At 40.8% G+C, this 21,522-nt stretch overlaps 1 protein-coding gene across 1 annotated transcript in view; it reads left to right on the top strand.

Annotated features, from left to right (window-relative positions):
* The window catches only part of pcdh17 (protocadherin 17), a 49,695-nt gene that overhangs the window by 2,816 nt on the left and 25,357 nt on the right, over window positions 1–21,522 (top strand). Inside the window, exons 2-3 of the mRNA XM_070911161.1 lie at window positions 18,974–19,032; window positions 19,459–19,631. Coding sequence (XP_070767262.1) covers window positions 18,974–19,032; window positions 19,459–19,631 — 232 coding nt within the window. The remainder of the gene's footprint in view (window positions 1–18,973; window positions 19,033–19,458; window positions 19,632–21,522) is intronic.

Genomic DNA, 21,522 nt, shown 5'->3' with positions numbered 1-21,522 from the left:
TCACTCAATCACTGTCATTTCATTCCCGTGGAATAAAGAGTTCTGCCTGTGGCTGAGTTACAAGCAGGTATGTGTTTTTTCTAGGACCAGTTCCATTTTAATCTACCTAATTATCCCACAGACATGTGCGTGTCCTAATCCAATAACTAGATTTTTTGGGAAAAAATACTCCTACCTGTATCTTATAATGATAATTATATCTGTACACAGTAGAGCTATAATGTCATATCATGAGAATAAAGTTAAACAGTAGCAGATCAAATTATATAACTCTTTGTGGTTAATTCTAGCGATGTTTAATTCCTTGAGATTAGCAGATTGTGCTTATTTTCACAGCTACTTTATACGTCTTTGTGTGGAGTACTTGGGTGTATAAGCCTCTACCGTGATAACTTCTCTGTGTCTTTGGCCTTAAACCCATTAAAAGTCTGTCGTGTCAGACAAGGATTAAGGCCGCTTAAGACCGTGGTATGTAACGCCGGGGATAATGGGCAGTCGCAGCAACAAGAACCCTTTTCTGATGTTTACCTATTGTTAACAAATAAAAAAATGTGTTTCTCATATAATTTGATCGGAGTAATAAAGAGTCCTCAGTGAGCTTATATTATTACATTCTGCCTATGGCTTTTGGCAATATTTGTCACCATTGGAGAATGACATTCTTTCCAGTTACATCCTGATGTGGCTGTAACTATTAGTCTTTCCTTTATGCTCTCTGCTGTCTTTTTTATCCCACTATTTGCGCTGGACGTGGATGTGACGATGACTGTGATCAGATGTGACGTGTTCCCACCAGGGAGGAAGGCCGCTGTCTGTTGTTCCCACTCTCAATCTCAGCCCTGCTTCTATTATGAGCCAGCTGCATAGGGCAAGGGTCAGTATAAAGACCGTTAAGGCTTCCTAATCAGAGGGACAGAATAATTGCTGGTCCATTCTGCAGGCTGTTTCTCTGCAAATGTAGTGATGATGAATTAGACTGTGTGAGGCTGTTGCACACCCATTTTGTGCACTCCCCCCCCCCCCCCCCCCCCCCCTCAGACTGTCACAGGGAAAACAAGCAGGAGCAGCAACAGCACATTCCTTAGTGTCTTGTTTACAGAGGGTCTCCTCGACGCATCAGGCGTGCAGGGTGCTCTATTGTATTATTCAACAGAAACCTGTGTAGAGGGAGATGGCCTGAGGCATTAAGTTTCTTCAGAAGCTGTACAGAAGCGTATCACTTTCCTCCCTCCTCCCTGCCTCTGCCTCCTCTCTCCGTTCGTGTGGACAGTAAGTAACCTGAGTCAGAGGAGACTGGCTATGGGAAAAATGTCAGGAAACAAAGACAGAATTCCCCCTCCATCGATCCCAAGGCCTCTCAGCCCATCTGTCACTACAGTTGCCACGGGAGGAGAGGCTAAATAGGAAAAATAAATAAAGAGATGGATAAAGCGGGAGAGCATATCGCCTGCTCAGTCACAAGGGCACCTTAGTGCTGCTGTGTTCATCTGCACCTAGTAGTGCTACTGTAGTTGCCTGCAACTCCCAGTCTCTCTCCACTCTGCTGCTGGCCTCTAATGATGTTTTATAGTGGTGCACTGGCAGACAGACTGGGCTTGGTCTCTAGCTGGGAGAGGGGAATAATATGAACATATCAGCAGAGCTCTGCTGGCCTTATCATTGTCACCACCGTGCCAGCACCCAGCCCAGTGGAGAGCTTCATTTCAATTCTAAAGAGAATTCCTGGGATAAGGAGATGGATGATACGTAATGATGCCTAATTCCGCTTAAGGCGTTGAAGGGAATTACTTAGTGTGGAATCAAGGTTAAAACCAATATGCTGCAAAATTCCTCAATGCTCAGGAAGAAGGGATTTCAGTAATTCGCTCCAAAGACTGAGCCTGCGCCCACTCTGCCTTGAATATGTTTTAGGATTTTGTCCCACGTTATGTTTAGCTCCAGCAGCTGTGCCAGGCTGTGGCCCACTGACTGGTTCACAAGTTTCTCTGCTGCTTTCTTGCTACCTTTTTTGAGAAGCTGCCCTCATTGTTACCAAACATGCAAAGACTCCTGTGTCATTACTTTTAATTGGCCCATAATTTATCATATTGATTTGTTTTGATAAGTTTTGAGCGTTGTAATTTGATTCACCATGAAACTCTAATTAAACAGAATCCTGTCTCGGTGGGAGACCATCCATGTTAATAAGGTGCAGGTGGTAAAGAGTCAAAGGGGGAGTCTAAAAGGCTATAAAAGCTGCCTTTAGGTGGCGGCATTCTGCCTTTTGTAGGGTGGCATTGAGACGAGGGTGTCAAGGAGAAAAGGGGCTCTAGTCTCTGCTGACTTGACATTGTCTCTTGTCACTTGATAAGGAGGCTCCTACTGCTCTAATGTAAAATGTCAGACATGAATACATAACAAACACATGGAATATGGAATATTTTTTCTTGAAATTCCTGTATAACAGTATTTTGTACCAATTGTTTTAATGACAATCACTGAGTTTACCAAGCAGACACTGCATCCATGATATTTACAATTTTCAGTTTTACTACATATAAATTAGAAAAGCAAGGCAGATTTCTCTTGTAACAATTTCTAATAAACCAAGGTCCTTGAATGGATTCTCAAAATGACTCGCAGCCAGAAACCTACTGAGTGAATTTAAAGAATGCTGAAAAAAGCAGTTAAGAGGTGTGACTGTGATCATTTAAGCAGCGTGCATACAATATAGGAGATACAATTTTCACTCCTTTGATCTGTTTAGGTTGAGCATGTGCATGCCAACAATGTAGCTGGAGCAGATGTTGAAAATGGATTCTTCCAGGAATGGTCTACTCTGCATAATTTAGTTAGACTGTGTGTGTGTGTGTGTGGGTGTAACGTCATTGTGTATTCCAGGCATGTGATTTAAGCCTTTAGCTGGCAGGCTCCGTGACAGAGCCCCTCTCTTTTATGAGCGGGACAATCTTGCATTTGTCCGAACCTTGAAACACCCTTCCTCCAAGAAACACACGCGCACGGCCGTGCGAACACACAGATGCACATGTAACCGGGCTTGTGCTGTTTTTTAAGGATTCTACCGAAAAGTCTTATCAAAGCCTCCGCTGTATATTGTATTGAAATTGCTCCCACACTTCAGTGGCCACTGAGGCAATGAATAGAAAAACGCTCTTTATTTCATTTCTCTCCCTTTCCCTTCATCTTTAGATAACTACTTTCTTCTGGAGCTTTCTATGGAATGAGTTTGGTAAACCTGTATGTGCTGAAACCCTCTTGCAGACGGGGTTTGAGCAGCTCAGTGACCAAATGCACAAACAGTCACTGATGGGAATGAGAGACAGTTCAAGAAGTGATTTGTAATTTGTGTACTTTTGTCCCCTAGTTGAGCTCTTCTGGGCCACTAGGCCAGATTTGTTTTATTTGAGCTTATCAGTACATTAAAAAAATTATCAGCTTGCCTTAGGGTGTATCTTCATATTTCCTCAAATAAACCTGCTGCTACTGTACATAACACTACACGCTGAAATTCTGAATTATTAATAGGCAGTTTTATTTTTTTTCATCTCCCCCAAGCTCATATGATAGTTACAAGGAAGTGCCGTCAGACCACAGAATGTTGCTCTGGGGAACAACAGTAAATTATGTTATCTCTTTATAACCAAAATATAGAAATTTTGTCATTGAATGTTTCGTATATTAGCTGATATTTGAGTTTGAGGAGGTGCTTGTTTCAGTACAGATGCATTTGTGTGTCTTGAAGCTGTAGCAGAAGTGTAATGCACAGCACAAAACAGCAGCTATATTTGCATCCTCTTTCATTAATAAATCATAACGTTTAACAAATCAGAGGGAAGCGGAAGATGTCACGATAAACATCAGCGGTCTCTGGCTACATATTTGTGAACATGGGGGGAAGAGGAGGGCAGAACACAGGGTAAGTGGGAAACAGAAGCTTACTTACTTTCTGATGTAAGCAGAATTTCAGCATTCATTTACTTTTCCTGGGTCTATTTGCAACATGAACATGGGAGAAAGTGGAGGTAACTGCAGTAATATCTCAAGTAGCCCACTCTTCTCCTTTCTCAACATCTATGTGGTAATGATATTTTCAGGTTTTAGAAAGAAAGACTGAGGAAATCTGCTGTGGCAGTAATAAACACCACTAGTGTTTTTATCTTTACTCTCACTTTGAATGTTTTCTTTGGCCCCTATTTCCATGAAAAAGACTCGAGCTGAAAATTCTTCAAAGATTTTCACAATTAACAGTTGCAGATACATACAGTGTTACGAAACCCGCACTATCTGTTTGAGATTGGAGGGAATGGTGGACGTGAATTATTTATTGATTGCAAGTTCTCAAAAATCCAAGTAACCCTGCTAAATAATTGAATATAAATGACTGACTATGCCTACCAGTAGACACAATTTCCCCCTGTAACTTATAACCAACTCCAGTAGAGTCAAACTCTAGACAGAAATAGATAGATATAGATAGATGACTGACGCAGGGTTTTTCCTGGCTGAGAATGGGCCTTTGGGGGGTGACTATGCTCAACAGTAAGCATGATCGGTCTGCATGTAGTATGAGTATGTGTTACCTTATTTGACAAACAGAAATATCTATTATGCTTGAGTAAATGAAAGGATTAGGCCTGTAGGAATCATTGAGGCACTTATCTTTCATTGACTTTTATTTAAATAATATAGCCAATTGTCGACTATTCCAATAAACATCCACCTTTCTCCCTCATCTTCCTCGCTCCTTATCTTTTGGATATTTTGCTCTCTTCATGATCATCCTGAAAACAAAACAAATAGAGAATTATCATTTTTTATTGTTAAGAACCAACTCCAAAAAGTGGTGGCTGTGGATGAGAGGGGAGTTGACTGCTGGAAGTCAAAGACGTCATATTTAAGTTTAAGTTCTGTTTGTTCAACAGTTGTTTGATAAATTGCTATTAAACACCTTCAGAGAGGATTTGAATTGTTATTTTTATTCTCAATTCTTGGTGATTTTCCTTTGGTGCTGGCTAAAACGTCTTTGGGGGGCACCAAAAATTCCTTTATGCAGGAAAAACCCTTTGAAGACAATTATGTATGTATGCAATCTATTGGTTAGGCACTAGAAATCCTTTCAGCCAGCTGTTGTGCATTCATGTGGACGCAGCACTTATTTGTGCTGCATAATTACATTATTTTAACAGACCTCCCCGACCTGGCAATGCAGGGCAACAAAGGAATTTTGTTTTTTTCAAGTGAAGAGAAAGAGACAGGATATGAGAACACAAGTTGACCTCCGTGATAGCCAGATTGGCCGGACACATTAAACCAATTTGCTTGCTTCAATAGGAAGCAGCCTATTGGAGATGACATGGGCACGATAATAAGACTGTGGATTGTCAGTGGACATTCACTCTCGAGTTATCGTGTGTTTGTGTGTGCATGAGTGTGTTTGACATAGAGGCGAAGTGGATGAACAGGACTCCTCTTTCTAATTCACTGTCACCAGAGGTTCAAAATATCATGTCATATTGTCATGTCATTTTGATGAGTACTGTAGCAAGTGCCATTGTTTAGCTTGGTTTACCCTTTACAGACTGGCATTTTAAGTGGATTCAGATCAAGTCCCATCAGACTTTGTAATTACTTTTCTATTACAAGGCTACAGAGAGCATTGCCATTTGTGTTTGTTGTGGCTGTTTTGTGACAGTGTGTCTTGTTTTCCAGACCCTGCTTGTACTACTTGCCCATGTTTCTGATCGCAAGTGCGTGCCTACTCCATATGGATCTGTGCTGTACCTGGCAATCCTTTTGCTGTAATGTGTTTTCGTTTTAATATGAACTCCTTCAATACATGCTATTTTATAGAGGAAAATTGCGGCAAAAATCTGTGCATGCTGCCAGTAGATTTTGAAACATTTACCTTGGTGCTGCTGGCATGGTGCTCAAACAACTCAGGCACAAGGAGCCAACCTAGCATCAACAGAGTTCACAAAAACAAGAGACAAAACATAACCTTCACAGTGGAGGAATCTAAGATTCAGCTGCCATGTGTCTATGTGTATGTACGTGCACACGCACACATGCACCTGTGCTCCCACCAGCTGTGCTCTGAAGCACCGGTCTTGCTGGTTCCCTCAGATTGGAATGGGCTTCCCTGTAGAGGCCGCCTGCCCCCTGAGGGCTCTTAGATCCCCCCTGGGGTCTTTAGACTTAACGTTTTGAGCAGCAGGGTGCTGGAGCTGCAGCAATAGATGGGCATAGATAGGAGTGACCTCACAGTAATGTGCACTGAGATGCACAGCACACAGAGAGCTACATAGGCGTACATGGCATGGCGATGTATTCTTTGAACTGCCAGCAGCTGGGTCTCCTTGCTGTAAATCAAACACTTTCAAAGTCAAACAAAGTGGAAGTCGCTCCGCTGTGTCTTGGCAACAGTCCAACCTGAGAGAGCTTTTATTTCTGCCACATCTTCCTTCATTGTGCCCCCTAGGCATGTACTGTAGAAACAACACGCAGCTCAAAGAATGAGTTATGTGAATCTGTTCTCACCTTCTATCTCATTAGTATAAGAGAAATGATTTATCCTTTTCTCCCTGAATCTCTCTCTCCTTGTCCTTGCCTTCCACAGTTCAGCACTTCTTCAGCTTCATCAGTAATGTGATTAATTGATTAGAGGGATATACCATGAACACCATCTCATTTGCTCTAATTTCACCTAACTACATGTCAAAACAAGCCGCTATAAAATGGCTTTCTTCTCCTTCACACAACCACCGGAGTGCATTACAGTCACCCAATCCGGAAACGACAACTTGCTTTGCAGTTTGAGGAGTATTTTTCTAAACAGTGTAATCCTGCCAGTGTAGGTTTGCATATTTGTGTGTGTGCGGTATGTGTGTGTCTGAGAAGGTCTGACACTCCAATAGGAGAGATCCCACTGTCCCACAGTTTGAAATTTGACTCCCATGTCTAAAGCCCTGTGCGTCTCTGAAGGGAATTGACAGGCACTGTGTTTTGCAGCGGCTGTTATGTGTTTGTGGCAACAGAGGCGAATGAGTCGGCACTCTCAAATGTTATTGCCTAAACAAAAGCCCCAGTAAGTGCTGGGCACACAAGATCTGTCCTCAAACGTTTGACTGTATCTGCTCTTCAGGGTAGCAGTGGCGATGCTGAGTGCTAATGGTGTATTGAAAATTGTATATTTGGCCGGTCTCGTCTTCTATTGTACTACACAGATGTACTCAATTGGCCCCTCACTGGGCTTATGTCTTAGAGAGAAATCTTTTTGGGGCCTTTAGCATTCAGATCAATTGCTGGTTTGCTCCATTTCTTATTGATTTTGCTCTGTTTGGTACTGAAATACTGTATTTCATTATGTATAGCTCTGAGCATTGCTTAGTTAAAAAAGAAAAAAAGAGAACTAGTGCTCGCTCTCTTCCTTGCTTCCCCCCGCTCTTGCTCTGACTCGCTTTCCTTTTTAGGATTCCCTTTCTTTCTCTCTGCTCTTGTCATCTCAGATAAGCGTTGCAATTGCTCATGTTACTGACGACCCAAGCCAAATTCATAATGATGAGATTATCTTGTCAACAGTACAGAGTGTATATGTCTGCCGTATTGATCTGCGCACAGTCTTAATAAATGACGTACCACGATGGAAGCGTTGGCTCAATGATAACTCTGAACAGATCTTGCTATTTATACAGTCTCAACGCTGCTGAGATGATGAATTGAACTTGTGTATTCTGCCCTTCTCCTCTCTTTTCCCTTTTCCTCCTCTCCTCTCCTCTCATACCCTCTCCTCTCCTATTTCCAGATTGATGGGGTAAAACAGCCCCTCTCCCCGCTCACATTGTCTGAAATTGCGTCCTCTTCGAGGTCACGTTGACATGCTGAGTCGATGTACTCCCAGGTGGAGAGACATGGGTGCTGCTGTGGGAAGAACCAATCAGATAGACTACAGGGGAGGGAGAGCGGGGAGGAAAAAAAATTACTAGCGCCGGGGCTCGGGCCTGTGTGTCTTTAAATGACTGAGGTTTCAAGGGGAGTTTATCTGTGCATTTGAAGAGAAGGTCAGCAGGGTTTAGAGCTTGAGATTATGTGTGATTGTTTCTTCTGTGGGCTAGCTGATTAATGCTAAAGCTGGTCTGACAGATTCTTAATGCACCATAGACGCACTTAAAAGAGACTGAGAGGAACTGGCCTCCAACACTTTGACAACAGGGCATTATCCTAAAGCCTTTCCTGTCAGTTTTTACCCAGGTATATGGACAGTATCCTTCCTGTCTTCCATTCCTCCTTTTGCCAGCCCCTCCTTTACTCAGATTCCTCTGACCCAATACATATACATTAGATAGGTCACCTTGAAGGGAAACTAGACATAGTCCATCTGCTCTGTGTGTGTGTGTGTGTGTGTGTGTGTGTGTGTGTGTGTGTGCATAGAGAGACAGAGAGGGAGAACCCAGGTGTGTATATGTGCACTTGTGCATGTATTGATATTTGATATTAGACATATGTGTGCGTGCATCCTGCGTTTCTGTGTTTGTGTGTTGATTTATCTGCGTCTGGCCTTGGTTCTGGGCTTTGGGGAAATATCTAAAATCCTTTCATCCACTGAACGGCTCTTCTCCCATCAATTCAAATGGAATAATTTTGTTCTTTAATGTTTTTATTCACAAGCTCTCAACTTCTGTCTTGTTAACCCGCAAACTAGACCACATTTTCTGGATGGTTGGTTTCAATACTAAATTATGAAAATGCGCATTTCTTTAGTCAAATGTGATACAAATACTGGATAAGAAATAATATCAGTCCGTAAGCGTGGTAAACGTGTGCCTTTAGCAGCCTGAAAACAGGTTGACTTCAGTTTTAGATTGCAAGGCTGCAAACACTACTTTTCCACTCCAAACACTGAAGGATACAGACTTTTTATTGCAGCTCATTTTATCATCATTCAATTCAGTGGCAATTTCTAATTAGTTGTATACATTCTATCATCCGAAGAGGGAAAACATTGTAGATCTAGCAGAAGAACATGTTTTTTCTTTAATCGTAAATTGTGAAATACGCTTATTTGCTTTCTTGCTGAGAGTCAGATGAGAAGATTGATACCACTCTCCGCCTCTCTGTACAGTAGTCTGAAGGTACAACCAGCAGCCGGTTAGCATAGCTTAGCATAAAGACTGGAAACAGGTGGAAACAGATAGCCTGGCTCTGTCTAAAGGTAACAAGTTCACTGAATAGCACCTCTAAACCTACCTAATTAATTTGTTATATCTGCCTGTTTAACCGCAACATGTAAAAAATGAGCTGTTGCGGTTTTACAGGAGGTTATCTGTCAAACTATCTCTTGGCCAGAAGCGGTGATTTCCTGGAATCTAGTTGTCACCATGAGGATCATTTCAGGTTCATTTAATGTACAGACATGAGAGCAGTGTCAATCTTCTTAACTAACTCTCGGGAAGAAATCTAACTAGCGTAAGTAAAATGTACAGTATGATAGGCCTGTTACCTCTGTAACAGCTTTGGATTTTTGGGCTGAGTTGGCTTTGGATTAATGAGGGTGAAGCAAGGTCAGTGCTGACTCAAGGCTTCAGTTAACGGCAAAGCTGTTGTATCTATTGATGAGCAGGTCCTGAATGATTAGTAGCTTAAACACCAAGATCACATACTGCACCCTTTCCTTTTTTTACTGCTTTCTTCACAGTTTCAACCGTGTATAAATAATTTAACATCAAGTAAAGTCCTCTGTCTCCAACTCCTCTTTCACTTTTTTTTTCCCAAAGTTCACATATTTTCTTTTTATCAGTAATCATAAGAGTGGTCCCAGCTGTAAGCTGTCTGGGCCAGCTGGTTAAATGTGTCTACACAAAACGTCTCAAGTAGTGAGGGAAAACAACACTACTATTTTAGGAGAGCTGGCAAACTGCTGCGTTAGGGGTTTTTGTGTGTTGCAATACATATCTATGCCAAAAGCTACATTTTTCATTTACTCCTGGGGCTAAACTGCCACAGATGTGGATTATGTTGATAGGAGTACAAACGCGGCGTCTTGCATCGCCCCTCCTCTCCAGAGCAGAAAAGTTTCCTCTGAGCTGGCTTCAGAGATGGCAGCTGAGACTGAATTGGCTGCTGAATTGTTGACAGTGTTGTTGTATTTATAAAAGATAATGCGGCTCGTAACTGCAGACATACAGAAGTAATATCGCAGAAGATAATTGCAAATATAACAGGGCCAGTAATTTTTTAGTAAGGTTAGAATGAAGAGTGCTTTTTGCCCTTTTCAACAGCGGACCGAAAATAATTTATTTTGGAAACTAGAGATGAGGTAACAACCTGTTCCAGACAGACTTCTTTTGTCTAGTGGACTGTTATTTAGCATGTTTTTTATTTCATGTCCGTGTCCTATTTAATGTTTTTATTTTGTCTGGTGTAGTGTTGACTGCCAACGCCTGAACAGACTGCCTCATTATATTGCACTGCACACAGGTGCGACTGCACCTCATAATAATGGCTCAGGAATAACATAAGTTCATTCGTGTACGTTTATGTCTTCAAATGTACATATGTGCTTTGTACCACTATGCTCCGCCAGTGAAAATTATTTTTATGTCTTGTCATTTCAGTTTCTTAAAAAAAGATGAGTATATTTTTGGTTGAAAAACGTGAAGAGATGATTAAAAAAAAAAAAACAATACTACAAAACACCAATTAAAAATCAGATTATAAAGATATGATTTGCAACACAAAAACTTGTTGGGAGATGTGGCAACATTCTCCTGTTATCCACTGTCACCCCTTCAACCAGCAATAGCCGATGTATTTAGTACTGGTGAAGATTGGCAAAGGGAAGCTCATGAGGCCACGAGCACCACATCCCTACTACTTGTAGCAAATACAAAACAGTTGCATGCAGAAAAAATAAACCGGCCTTGAAACAAACATCTAACCACTCGATGTCTCAAACTTAGTGAAGCTATATAAATGTTTTACTTAGTTTGGAGGATTTTGGCATATAACCAGTAGATAATTTGCCTTCTCTCTCCGCCCGGGGGAAAATATGTTTAAATCAATCTGCTCTTCCAAAAAATGGATTTTGGTAAAAATGCCAGTCTTATACTCAGTCACGTAGGTGTGTTTTCCGTGACTGAAACACTCTTGAATTCAGTCTATTTGATTTCAAACTACAGGTGCATTGTAAAATGGTTCACAGTCAAATTGGTATTATTTACTTGTATTTAGCGAAAAAAAGATGTTGGCAGTTTGCTGTCGTATAGAGCCCCAGTTGTGTGTTTCCAGTGTGGCAGCTTATTGTAATCTTTGCCCGAGGGGATGTTGGTCAACATCATAACGGTTGATGGGTAATGTTGTCCTTTTAAGTTAGATAAGGATGATTCATTCAATAATAGCAACACATTAATAAATCAATTACATGCATAGGAGCTAAAAAACAGATAATTGTATATTTTTTGTAATTTGTGGTAAACAGATTATTCTGTATTACTTTATGCCTATTAAGACAAGCCTTTTGAGCCATTTTGTTTATGCAGGATTTAGTTTAGCCCATCATTTGATTTTTCATGCATCATAAAATAGGCTAGACTGTAAGATCTCAGGCACCTGTAATGGTACTGCGTGTGGACTGTGTGTGTGGGTAAGTGAGAGAGAGAAAAACAAGTTCAAGGATATGCACTCTCTCAGGAGGTTTTGCATTTTATTATTTTCTACGTGAGTTGATTCTCAAGATGATAATGATAGGCTTAAGAATAGAGTTTAACAACACTTTGTTGACCATCTCTCAGACTCCGGGTCTGTTTATCCCTCAGAGTTTTCTTTTCATGCTCTTTAAAAGTAATTTAGTCTCCAAAATTAAATGACAAACATTATTACAAAGGATGAATGTGCTCTAGCACTTCGAAAATAGCGGAAAAAAGCACACTGATGGATTCTTTCATAGCCTTTACTCTTAAAGAGCAACTTGCAGGTTGGAGACGCCAGTGATATATATATATATGTATGTATATACATACAGTGACATATATGTGTGTATATATATATATATATATATATATATAAGAACGTATTTCAGGGCATTGCTCAAAACGCCTGTTTTTTCCTCTGAATTTTTGCCCTTATGTCTTGTAAAACATATGCAATTCTGCATTAACGTCTCAAATGGTCATTTTCATGGAAGGTCAAGTATAAATTTAGTAAGAAAATCTAACCTGTAAGTTGCTCTTTAAAGGCAAGTGCAGCTACCCCACTTGTACATAAGGAAACTACCTTAGAAATCTTACCAAATTTGTAGACAGAAGACAAAATTATATCCATGCTTGCCCTGGCTCTTCCTCAAAAGGAATAATAAAGTAGGAGTAACCGCACAGGTTGAAGAAAATCAGCTTTGAAGTAGTGTTTTTGTCTCGTCTCTCTTGATGAAGAGAGACAAGCACGACCACCTCAGCCCTCACTCTGCACCTCTTCTTTTCTATCTCTACTTTTTGCTTTTCACCTATCGATGATTTCAGTCCCCTACTCAGTGTGTGTTTAGAATAACAAGTCAATTCTTTCATTTACATGCTGTTTTCTCACTATATGAAGAGGTTTTATTGAGACTGAGGATGAGGAAAAAAAAAAAGTTGTGCCACTAAGACGACTTGATGCGTTCCCCTGAGCTCCTAATAGGCATCCCGAATGACACTGTATGATCCACCAAAATAATAGGCAATCATTGTGAGTGGTTGCATTTTAATTATGGATATTGTGTCTTTGCTGTTGAGCGGTGAATATGCAAGGGAGAGGTCATGCTGTTTATGCAACTGTATATAAAAGCCTCCAAAGTGCTACTTAGCCCTATTTAATAAAGGAAAAAAGCCATATTCCCCACCAAATGAACACGGACACAGCAAAATAAAAAGGAATTCAGTTATTTTATGAATTATGAATTATGGCAAACCATGAGTAACAAGATGAGACTATTGAGTTGGATTAGAGCTGCCTGAGTCACCAGAATCATAATAAACCAGCAATTTTACAAAAAGCCCCATAGTAGTTCTATAAAAAACACAGTTACAATATTTCAAAGCAGTGGCAACTCTAACACATGCAGATGTGGGTGACTTTGTACAGCTTGAGTTGTGTTAGATTTGTGGTACTGAAGTCGAGTTCAGTACAATTAGAGATGGTGAAGAGAGGAGGGACTGTCCGTAAGAGAGGTACTTTAAATGACTGATCTCAAGGGGTGGGACAAATAATCAATATGTTCTGATACAGTCTCTAGTGATATGTTATCGTTACACTGGCACTAATTTCACAGCATGCTCTCTTGCTTTACTGCGGTATTTCCTTCCTTTCCTGCAGACATTTCTGAAATACCCCTAGGTACATAGTGTTGAATGTCAGCTCTCCAAAAGAAAAAATGAAACCTTTTCATAATCCCAAAAAAGGATGCATTATTGTACATGCATCAGGTCCATTCAGGGTTTACACTGCCTTACATGAAACAAACCCAGAGCTTTAAACATAAGTCACATGGAGTGTCAGCTCACTCATTCATGTCATAGTCGTGGTAACCTGCCATCCTGTGACAAACATTGTGGTATACAGGAAAAGCAACACAGTTTATGCAGGTGGCTCACTGTAGCAAATTATTCTGCACAAAACTCTGCTGCAAGGGCTTATTTATCTTCTGTTGCAGTCTGCCCAGCAAAGAGAATATGAAGTCAGTCAAGACTGCAACTGGACTTTATATCTCCATAGATGTCAAGAAACAGGAGATGATGCCTCCTGCATCTCAACTCAGTCGGGTAATGAGGGATATAACTCTACACAAAATTAATATTAATATTTGAATATGCACAATGGTTTTGGGGTCAGGGTTAGTTTTCGGCACAGCTGGGAAAACAAAACAAAGAATTTCTTTAAATTTATTTTGAAAACAGTAACACTAAACATTGCTCGTGGGCCATAAACCCTGCTGTCAAAATGTAAAGAAAATGGATAGACTATAAGATCTCCAGCTGTGTGGTTCAGATGAATAACCCAACACACTAGGTGTGAATGCTCCTTTACTGGTGTTTTTCTGCACTGCAAAAAAGAAACCTTTTTTAGTCTTTTTCTTAACTTTAGGTTTGCTGAGCATTCATGCTCGATTTCAGCACTCTTTCACACTTGAGAGATGCCAGTTTAACTGCTATTTTGTTCCTTTTTCCACAACATAGATCACCTTGGAATTATACAAGGGATTGTGTTTGAGTGTCATTTGCATGTGGCTGAACTTCAATCTGCAGTAGAATATTACAGAGCTCATTTTTTCTTTTTAGTTTGTTATTCTTAGGTGGACATACCTCAAAAGCGTTTGCTGGAAGAATTGGTGCATAGGTTGCACTTACCTGTTTCACATCTTTCTTTGCAGGGTAATTGGCAAATAGTGTACAAATGATGCGGTACAAATGATCGAAAATTAGCCACATATATATTTACAAAAATCAGACTCATTGAGACCAATGGCCAATTATTTTTGGTGGAAGACAAAAGAGTCCATGTAAGATAGATGAGATAAGTCCATGTGCAACAAACCATCAGAATGACAAAAGTGGATGTGTTTTTCCACAGAGAAACCACTTCCTCCTAATATGAATATAGAGAAAGCATTCTAAAATACTGTGACGACACGTTATCAGCCTGTATAACTTGCTTACTCTACATAAACAATGTCCAAACAATCTTATGTCACATTGAAATCCAAGCTTGTCTTTCAAATGTGAAAGATATCTTCCCTCAAAATCTCATTTATGATTAAGTATTGTTCAGAACCATCAGCAAGGTGTCCATATGGACTGATAAGACCTCAATGTGGTTGAAATCTATCTAGTCTCCAATTTACCGGCATCATCTGCACTTCCTTGCTTGTCTGAAACTCATTTGAACTGGACCTCTTGTAAGTTATTTGGAAGATAGAGGAAGATATTTAGCAGGCAGTAGACTGTGATGGCTTTAAGTTCACTTAAGCCCATTGATTGATTGTTCTGTTCTCTCCAGGAAGATGTATAGGACCAGCTAATTAGATTTGATCACTTACAATTGCTCCTCATCCACTAGGTAATCAATGCAGTCTAATTATTGTCTCGTTTCTCCGCCCCTTTTTCCTTACTTCCTTTATCATCCTCTCACTATGCAGTTTTCGTCTTTTATTTCCTGCCTTTGCTGCACCCAACTTTCACCAGTGTGTTTTTTTCCCTATAAGCTCAATTTCTCTCCATTTTGTCCTTTACCCACTCTTCCCATTTGGCTGTTGCTGAGCTACATTGACAGTTCTCCAAAAGGAATAAACTAGAGTTACCTTGGTGGTAACATCACATACACACATACATGCACACAACAGAGACATAGTTTATCAAATTAAAAACTGCAGTCCAGATCTTTTTGGCTCACCGACAAGGTTATGGTGGATTTGGAACCGCTCACACCCTCTGACATGAAGAAACACATGCACTCACACGCATACACACAGAATGAGCACTATGTGTGCTTTTGGAAGACAGTAAAGGACAAATGCATGTATCATACCTAGTAGGGTAGGTAGAGGGTGGGGGGGTACTCTCGTTCCCGTGAATAAAAGAGAGCTGTCCAATGATGTGTGAAAGAGAAGCTGCAATTTGTCCTGTTTCACCACCCCTACGCATGCACGCATGTATACATACACACACACACACACACACACACACGCATACAGATACGCACAAACATAGAAATGAACAGTGCTCCAAAATGCACCAACAAGGCCTGAGAGTAGAATAGCACTCCAATATGCTCGTCCCATTTGTCTCAATCGGCCTGCTGTCTGCTTGGTCAGTCTTAGGGTCTCAATGGGAATACAGAATAGAGTGCAGCTTTTTACACTTACACAGACTCACTGTATTCAGTATCTCTCTGACCTTTGTGGCCTCGCAGCATGGACTAGATACAACACATCATTTAGAACAATTCAACAACATGCTTTTGCAATTCTCATCCACCCTACCAACGAAACTAACCTCTGCTGATATTTTCACAAAGTGCATTGACCCCGAGCTGCTGGATTCATATTGAATAGATTCTGTGCTTCTCTCAACCTTTAAGGTCAAAGACTCATATTTTAGGTCAATAAGCAAGTCAGATTTTGAAACCTTAAAGGTCAGATATACAGATGCTGCAGTTTGGGTCAGTTCAATTTGCAGTAGGTCCGTTTAGTTCCGCTCAATTCAGTTCAGTTTCAAGAAGTCCCATAAGGGGAAGTAGAAGGCAAGAAGTGCAGGAATGCAACACATAACGCCCGGGCCAAGCTGCCTACCTGAGCTGTTTTTTTCTCAGCTCTCAGCAAAGATAGATAGTGAAAATGATCTGTTGATAGTCATATTGACATCATACCAGCAACATTACATGAAAAAATCTAAATATATTTTTAACTCAACACATACAATTGAGCACATGCTTCTTAACCATTTTCTGTTTAGATATGAATAAAAATGTATAATGAAATGAAATGAAACATTCTATTATTGATGGCCATTATCAAAGGCAAACTCAGTATAGACAGATAGGGCTGGCAGTAGCTCTGCGTGGACACCACACGCATGCAAGCCGCAGCAGTTCAGCGAGCTAGCCGTCATGCACAGGTAGAGGAGGGCAGTGTGGCCTTGGTGTAGTACTCAATGATACTTGCGATGCTAAATGAATTAATGTACTGTATAATACAGTGTCTAATAATGATAATAAAACCACTGGACATTTAGCCAGTATGTGTCATTCCCTCCTCAAATTATCCTGTATTCATTGTGGGCTCTGACTGGCTAAGTACAAAGCAGCCCATACTGGCTGTTATCGATCCATTAATTGGAAAGTGGCCCATTGTAGTGAAAGGGCTGGGCAGTATAGACAGACAGGAAGAGATGGAGGCTTAAGATCAGCCTGGACTCTAATTGGCAGGAAAGAGGCTTCTATGAAGTGGCGTAATGTGCTTTTTATTGGCTTGTTGGGGGTGTGGGGGGGGTGGAAGAGGGATGTAGAGCACATGCTACTTTAAGTGCGACACTCACATTTTTTATTTTTTGTTAAGGAAAAAACTACAATCCTGAATTTCCACTTCAAACACTATCAAAGCAGTTTTTACATTGAAGTACAGTAGACCATTGCCATTTCAAGTTTATTTCATCAGTGGTAACCACTACAGTGGGTGACAAAAGATGACATTTTTTACTGTATTGTAATGTAGACAACGGGTTTTGCGCACAAGAATATCATTTAGATATTTATTCTATGTGCACAGATGCAGAGAGCAAATTAAACCCTATAACAATTAAGAAAGACCTTTTTGTCCTTTCAGCCTGATCAGATTCAGTGCCAACAGAGCTTAGTTGATTGAAAAGTATGTCCAAGGACGAGTCCCTGGTCATAAAAGTACAGAAGGGGCACATCAATATAAAGACTTCCATCTATCCTTTTTTGAAAAACTCCGGCTGTTATCATTTCAATGCCAAACAATTTCAAACATTCATTCTTCTCTTTCTCCGTGGTCAGATTCCAGTCTTTGATATATTCTGTGGGTGTTTTCTTTTAATCTTGGCGAAGGCTGAGGTGGAATAGAGTGTTTAGGTAGAGATAAAGGTATTGGCGAAAGCATGGAAGGTCAAAGTACTGAGGTGGCCTGTCTGACCTTCACACACCCCTTTTCATACTGAGCCACCGCAGAGCACGGATGACATTGAAATACTCTATTGACTGTGAGTCAAGCTGTGCATGTGAAAAAGCCTGGCACAAGGCAGACATTACTCACTAAACATGACATTTTACTGCTATCAATTCAAGACAGAGTTGTGCACTACATAGGGTAATTATTTGTGTTACTGTGATGAATACCACTGCAACAGCATGAAAACCATTGCTCTTGAAGACATTTGTTTCAACCCTTCCTTAGCCAACAGGGATATTCCTGTAATAATTTTAACAAAATATAAACACGTTAGTGGCTTACAGTGAACCACGTACATCTGATTGCTTTTCCATTAGTTGATTTCATTATTGGCAGGTAAATGCCAGAAAGAAACTGGGATCTTTTGTGACCTTTTATCTCAATTGACCCGATTAAAAACCCTCATATACCGTGCTTTGATATAATTAACAAGAGAGAGAGACAGACTGGGAGAGAGACGCAGTACTCTCCAGTGCCAGTGTGATTGATCCGGTTTGTAATGCACTGCTACATACAGTGCAGAGGATTGAGTGTTTGTGCGGTTTATTCAGTATAGAGTTTGTACCAGTATTCCTTTATACAACTGTATATTGTCATACATGCCTTACTGTTTCTTTCTGAGACTTTACTGTGTTAGTGTGTGTACATGTGTGCACACAAGTGTATGTGTGCTTTTTTTCTATCGGTCCACATAGCATGAAGACCCCTTGGGTATGATCAGGTAGCCCCATATCAAATTAACACCAGATGGTTCAACACTTACAAGCCCCGGTTCCTCACAAACAATTCCTCCAATTTCTGGAAGAAAAAAAAAAGTGTTGAGTCTGCCTGAAGAGTGAACAGTTTCTCACAGAAATGTTGTTAAAGAAACTTGCAAATTCCATTTTAATTTCGGTACAAATAGTGCTGTTATTTGGCTGCGAGGTGTTTAGCTGACAACACAGTAACTGCAAAGTTTTCTATGCTCATCAAGACTATTGTCCTAGCAGTTATTGATTATATTTCGTCTGCCAGATTTGATGTTCAGCTCTGCGGTTTACTCCCGAATGGCTAATTAGCCTCCTTTATGTGGTTAATGAAATGCTCAACCCTCAACGATATAGAGCTCACATCCCCAGTATTTTATTTGCCTCTACTCTGTCCTCTACCTCATTTTTTCCTGTATAATTAATCATATGTCACGAGGAGATCTTGTTTCACAGCAGGACTCATTTCTGTAGAGCCCACTACATACTTTTTATTCTCTCTCTCTCTTCTCCACAGACGGACAATTTCCCCACTGAGCCTAATTATATGGGTAGCAGACAACAGTTTGTTCAAAGGTAAGAGTTGGGATCTATAACCGTCACTACATCTCAGGCCTTTCTTTTCTTTTCTCCAATAGTCCCAACACAGTACTATACCAACAGTAACTAAACTGACAATTAATTGTACTGAGTCATAGCAGGGAGAGGAAGGGCATGTACGTTAAATTAGGTTTAAAAGCTTTCACTGACGGTATTCTGTAAAACAGAAAATATCATACACAAGATCCTCTCTTTTTTTGTTTCATCTTTAGTCTCCTATAGCAGGATTTTAAGCATTTTGTTACATCCTAAATCCTATTATTATATTTTTTCTTGTTTTGTTTAACCATCCAGGGGTGCTCATCAATGTTTCATTCTATCTAAACTTCCACTGAGGGTAAAAAAATAAATAAAAAGCCTGTGTACTAACCTTCTAATTCTCTTTCTTGTTAATTTGTCTAGTAGTTCGACATTCAAAGACCCAGAGCGAGCAAGCCTCAGAGACAGTGGTCATGGGGACAGCGACCAGGCTGACAGCGACCAGGACACCAACAAAGGCTCCTGCTGCGATATGTCTGCAAAAGAAGCCCTCAAGTTGAAGGCCACAGGCGTGAAACCACCACCTCTGGAGCAAGGTGAGCCCTCATTGGCAAATTTGACTGCATGAGAAATGAAAGATGCCGCGCAAGCCAAACACACTTGAACCAAATGACTATCAATTCGTTTTCTGCGCTGCAGTTATTTGTATTAACGATTGAGCTCCTGACTTGCCTGAACGCTCACAATCTGAACTTATACTTGGCTACTTTATTCTCCCCTACTTTGTTCTCGGCACTTTTCTCATTTAATGTGTGTGTGTGTGTGTGTGTGTGTGTGTGTGTGTGTGTGTGTGTGTGTGTGTGTGGTGTGTATATCCACGTGTGTATTTTGGGGTATGAGCGAGTGTGCATTCTATACACGTCCTCAGTTTATCAAAGCAGACAAGCCCATTATGTTTTTATAAGCCCAACTACTTCAGCCTCTCCATTTAGTCCCCCTTCCCTGAGCACCCGTCTCTGAAACTTTGATAATGGAACATGGAAAATGACTTAGTGAGCGGCAGGCGATGTAGCTTCGTAGTGTGGTGATTAAATATGAATAATTATTCTAAGCGCTGTGGGTCGGGCAGATTACACATGACATGTGTAGAACAATAACTCCCCAGATATGAGTTGTTGCAGTCCTCCTCACCCCAGCCACCTCGAATGATTAGTGCAGGGTCAGGGGAGGAAAGGAATCCAAGATTATACATAGGTATAGAGAGAAGTAATGGGACAGGAGGTATGGTAAATGTTTCACTGCAGCTTCATCCAGTCATGTACCTTGGTGTGGGCCATTATCTGCTTGGCAAAACAGATATTCCCACAGAAATACGAATTCACTAAAGTCTCTACACCAAGAAGTGTGTATCTCACTGACTGGATCCAGAAGTACAGTGCTGTAAACTGAACATGGATGCTCTGTAATGGTGCTATTAATCCAGGGAACAGAAGGGCTGTTTTTCTCCTTGCGGAAGGACAATGACAATTTGTGCAACACTCTGTGCTGCAATATGCATGTCTGACTAGAGAGCTTTCTTTTTCCCTTTTCATTGGTTTTTAGAATGAAAAAAACCCCACACACGTTGGCAAGAGAAATTGGTCAATTAAAAAGCTCCATATGTTTCTCATTTTGAAAATGTTCCCATTTAATTGTCCATGAGGGACTGAAACAATCACATTTATACACACAGAACACACATGACAAAGGGAGTGTTGGGCAGTACTCAGTCAGTAAAAACTGTCCCAATGCAATAATATTGGTGGATGTTTACTGCTACTGCCTGATAGTGCCAACCACAGCCTGTCCATACACCTATCTGTGTGTTGTCTTCGATCGCTATCCTTTTGTCGGTCTCGAACAAGAGATTGTCGCACCCATGTGCACAAACAGACAAACACACACACACAAACAAGCCCGGTGGTGCTGGAAACTCAGTGAAAGGCTGTAACCTGCCTTCACCGTGTTTCGCACTCATCTCTGCCCTCCCATTTATTCTCACCCTCCGCTGTGTTTTCACCCCCGCTCCACAACTTTCGTTCCACTTCTCCACCTCTCCTTGTTTGGGGAAATCGATTGATGTGAGATTAGACAGTTAACTGGCTGCAGCTGGCTGTGTTTGGCCAATAACATGTGAGTTTAGCTAAGCTGTGGGGGAGGGCAGGGGCAGGAGGCCAAGGCATTGTGCAAGAGCAGTGATGAGAAGTGAGGAGGGGGTGTGTGGGGGGGGGGGTGAACACCACTCTGGCAGTGTTCCAGTGCATCATTATTAAGTTGCAAAGATACCAGTTGAATGCTCAAAAGCAGTAAATGAGGCCTCACTTTGAGTTAATATTTACACGAGGAAACAATATTATGGTGGGATCTTCTGGCTCTTACAATGTCATCTGCTAAGAAAGGTCTGTTTTTATGTTTCATGTACTCCTGCTGTTTAAGATGAATCGCAAG

Source organism: Enoplosus armatus, chromosome 1 (assembly GCF_043641665.1).
Source record: "Enoplosus armatus isolate fEnoArm2 chromosome 1, fEnoArm2.hap1, whole genome shotgun sequence".
Taxonomy (NCBI): domain Eukaryota; kingdom Metazoa; phylum Chordata; class Actinopteri; order Centrarchiformes; family Enoplosidae; genus Enoplosus; species Enoplosus armatus.
The sequence above is the reverse complement of the archived record's forward strand: the minus strand, read 5'-3'. Positions and strand labels throughout refer to the sequence as shown.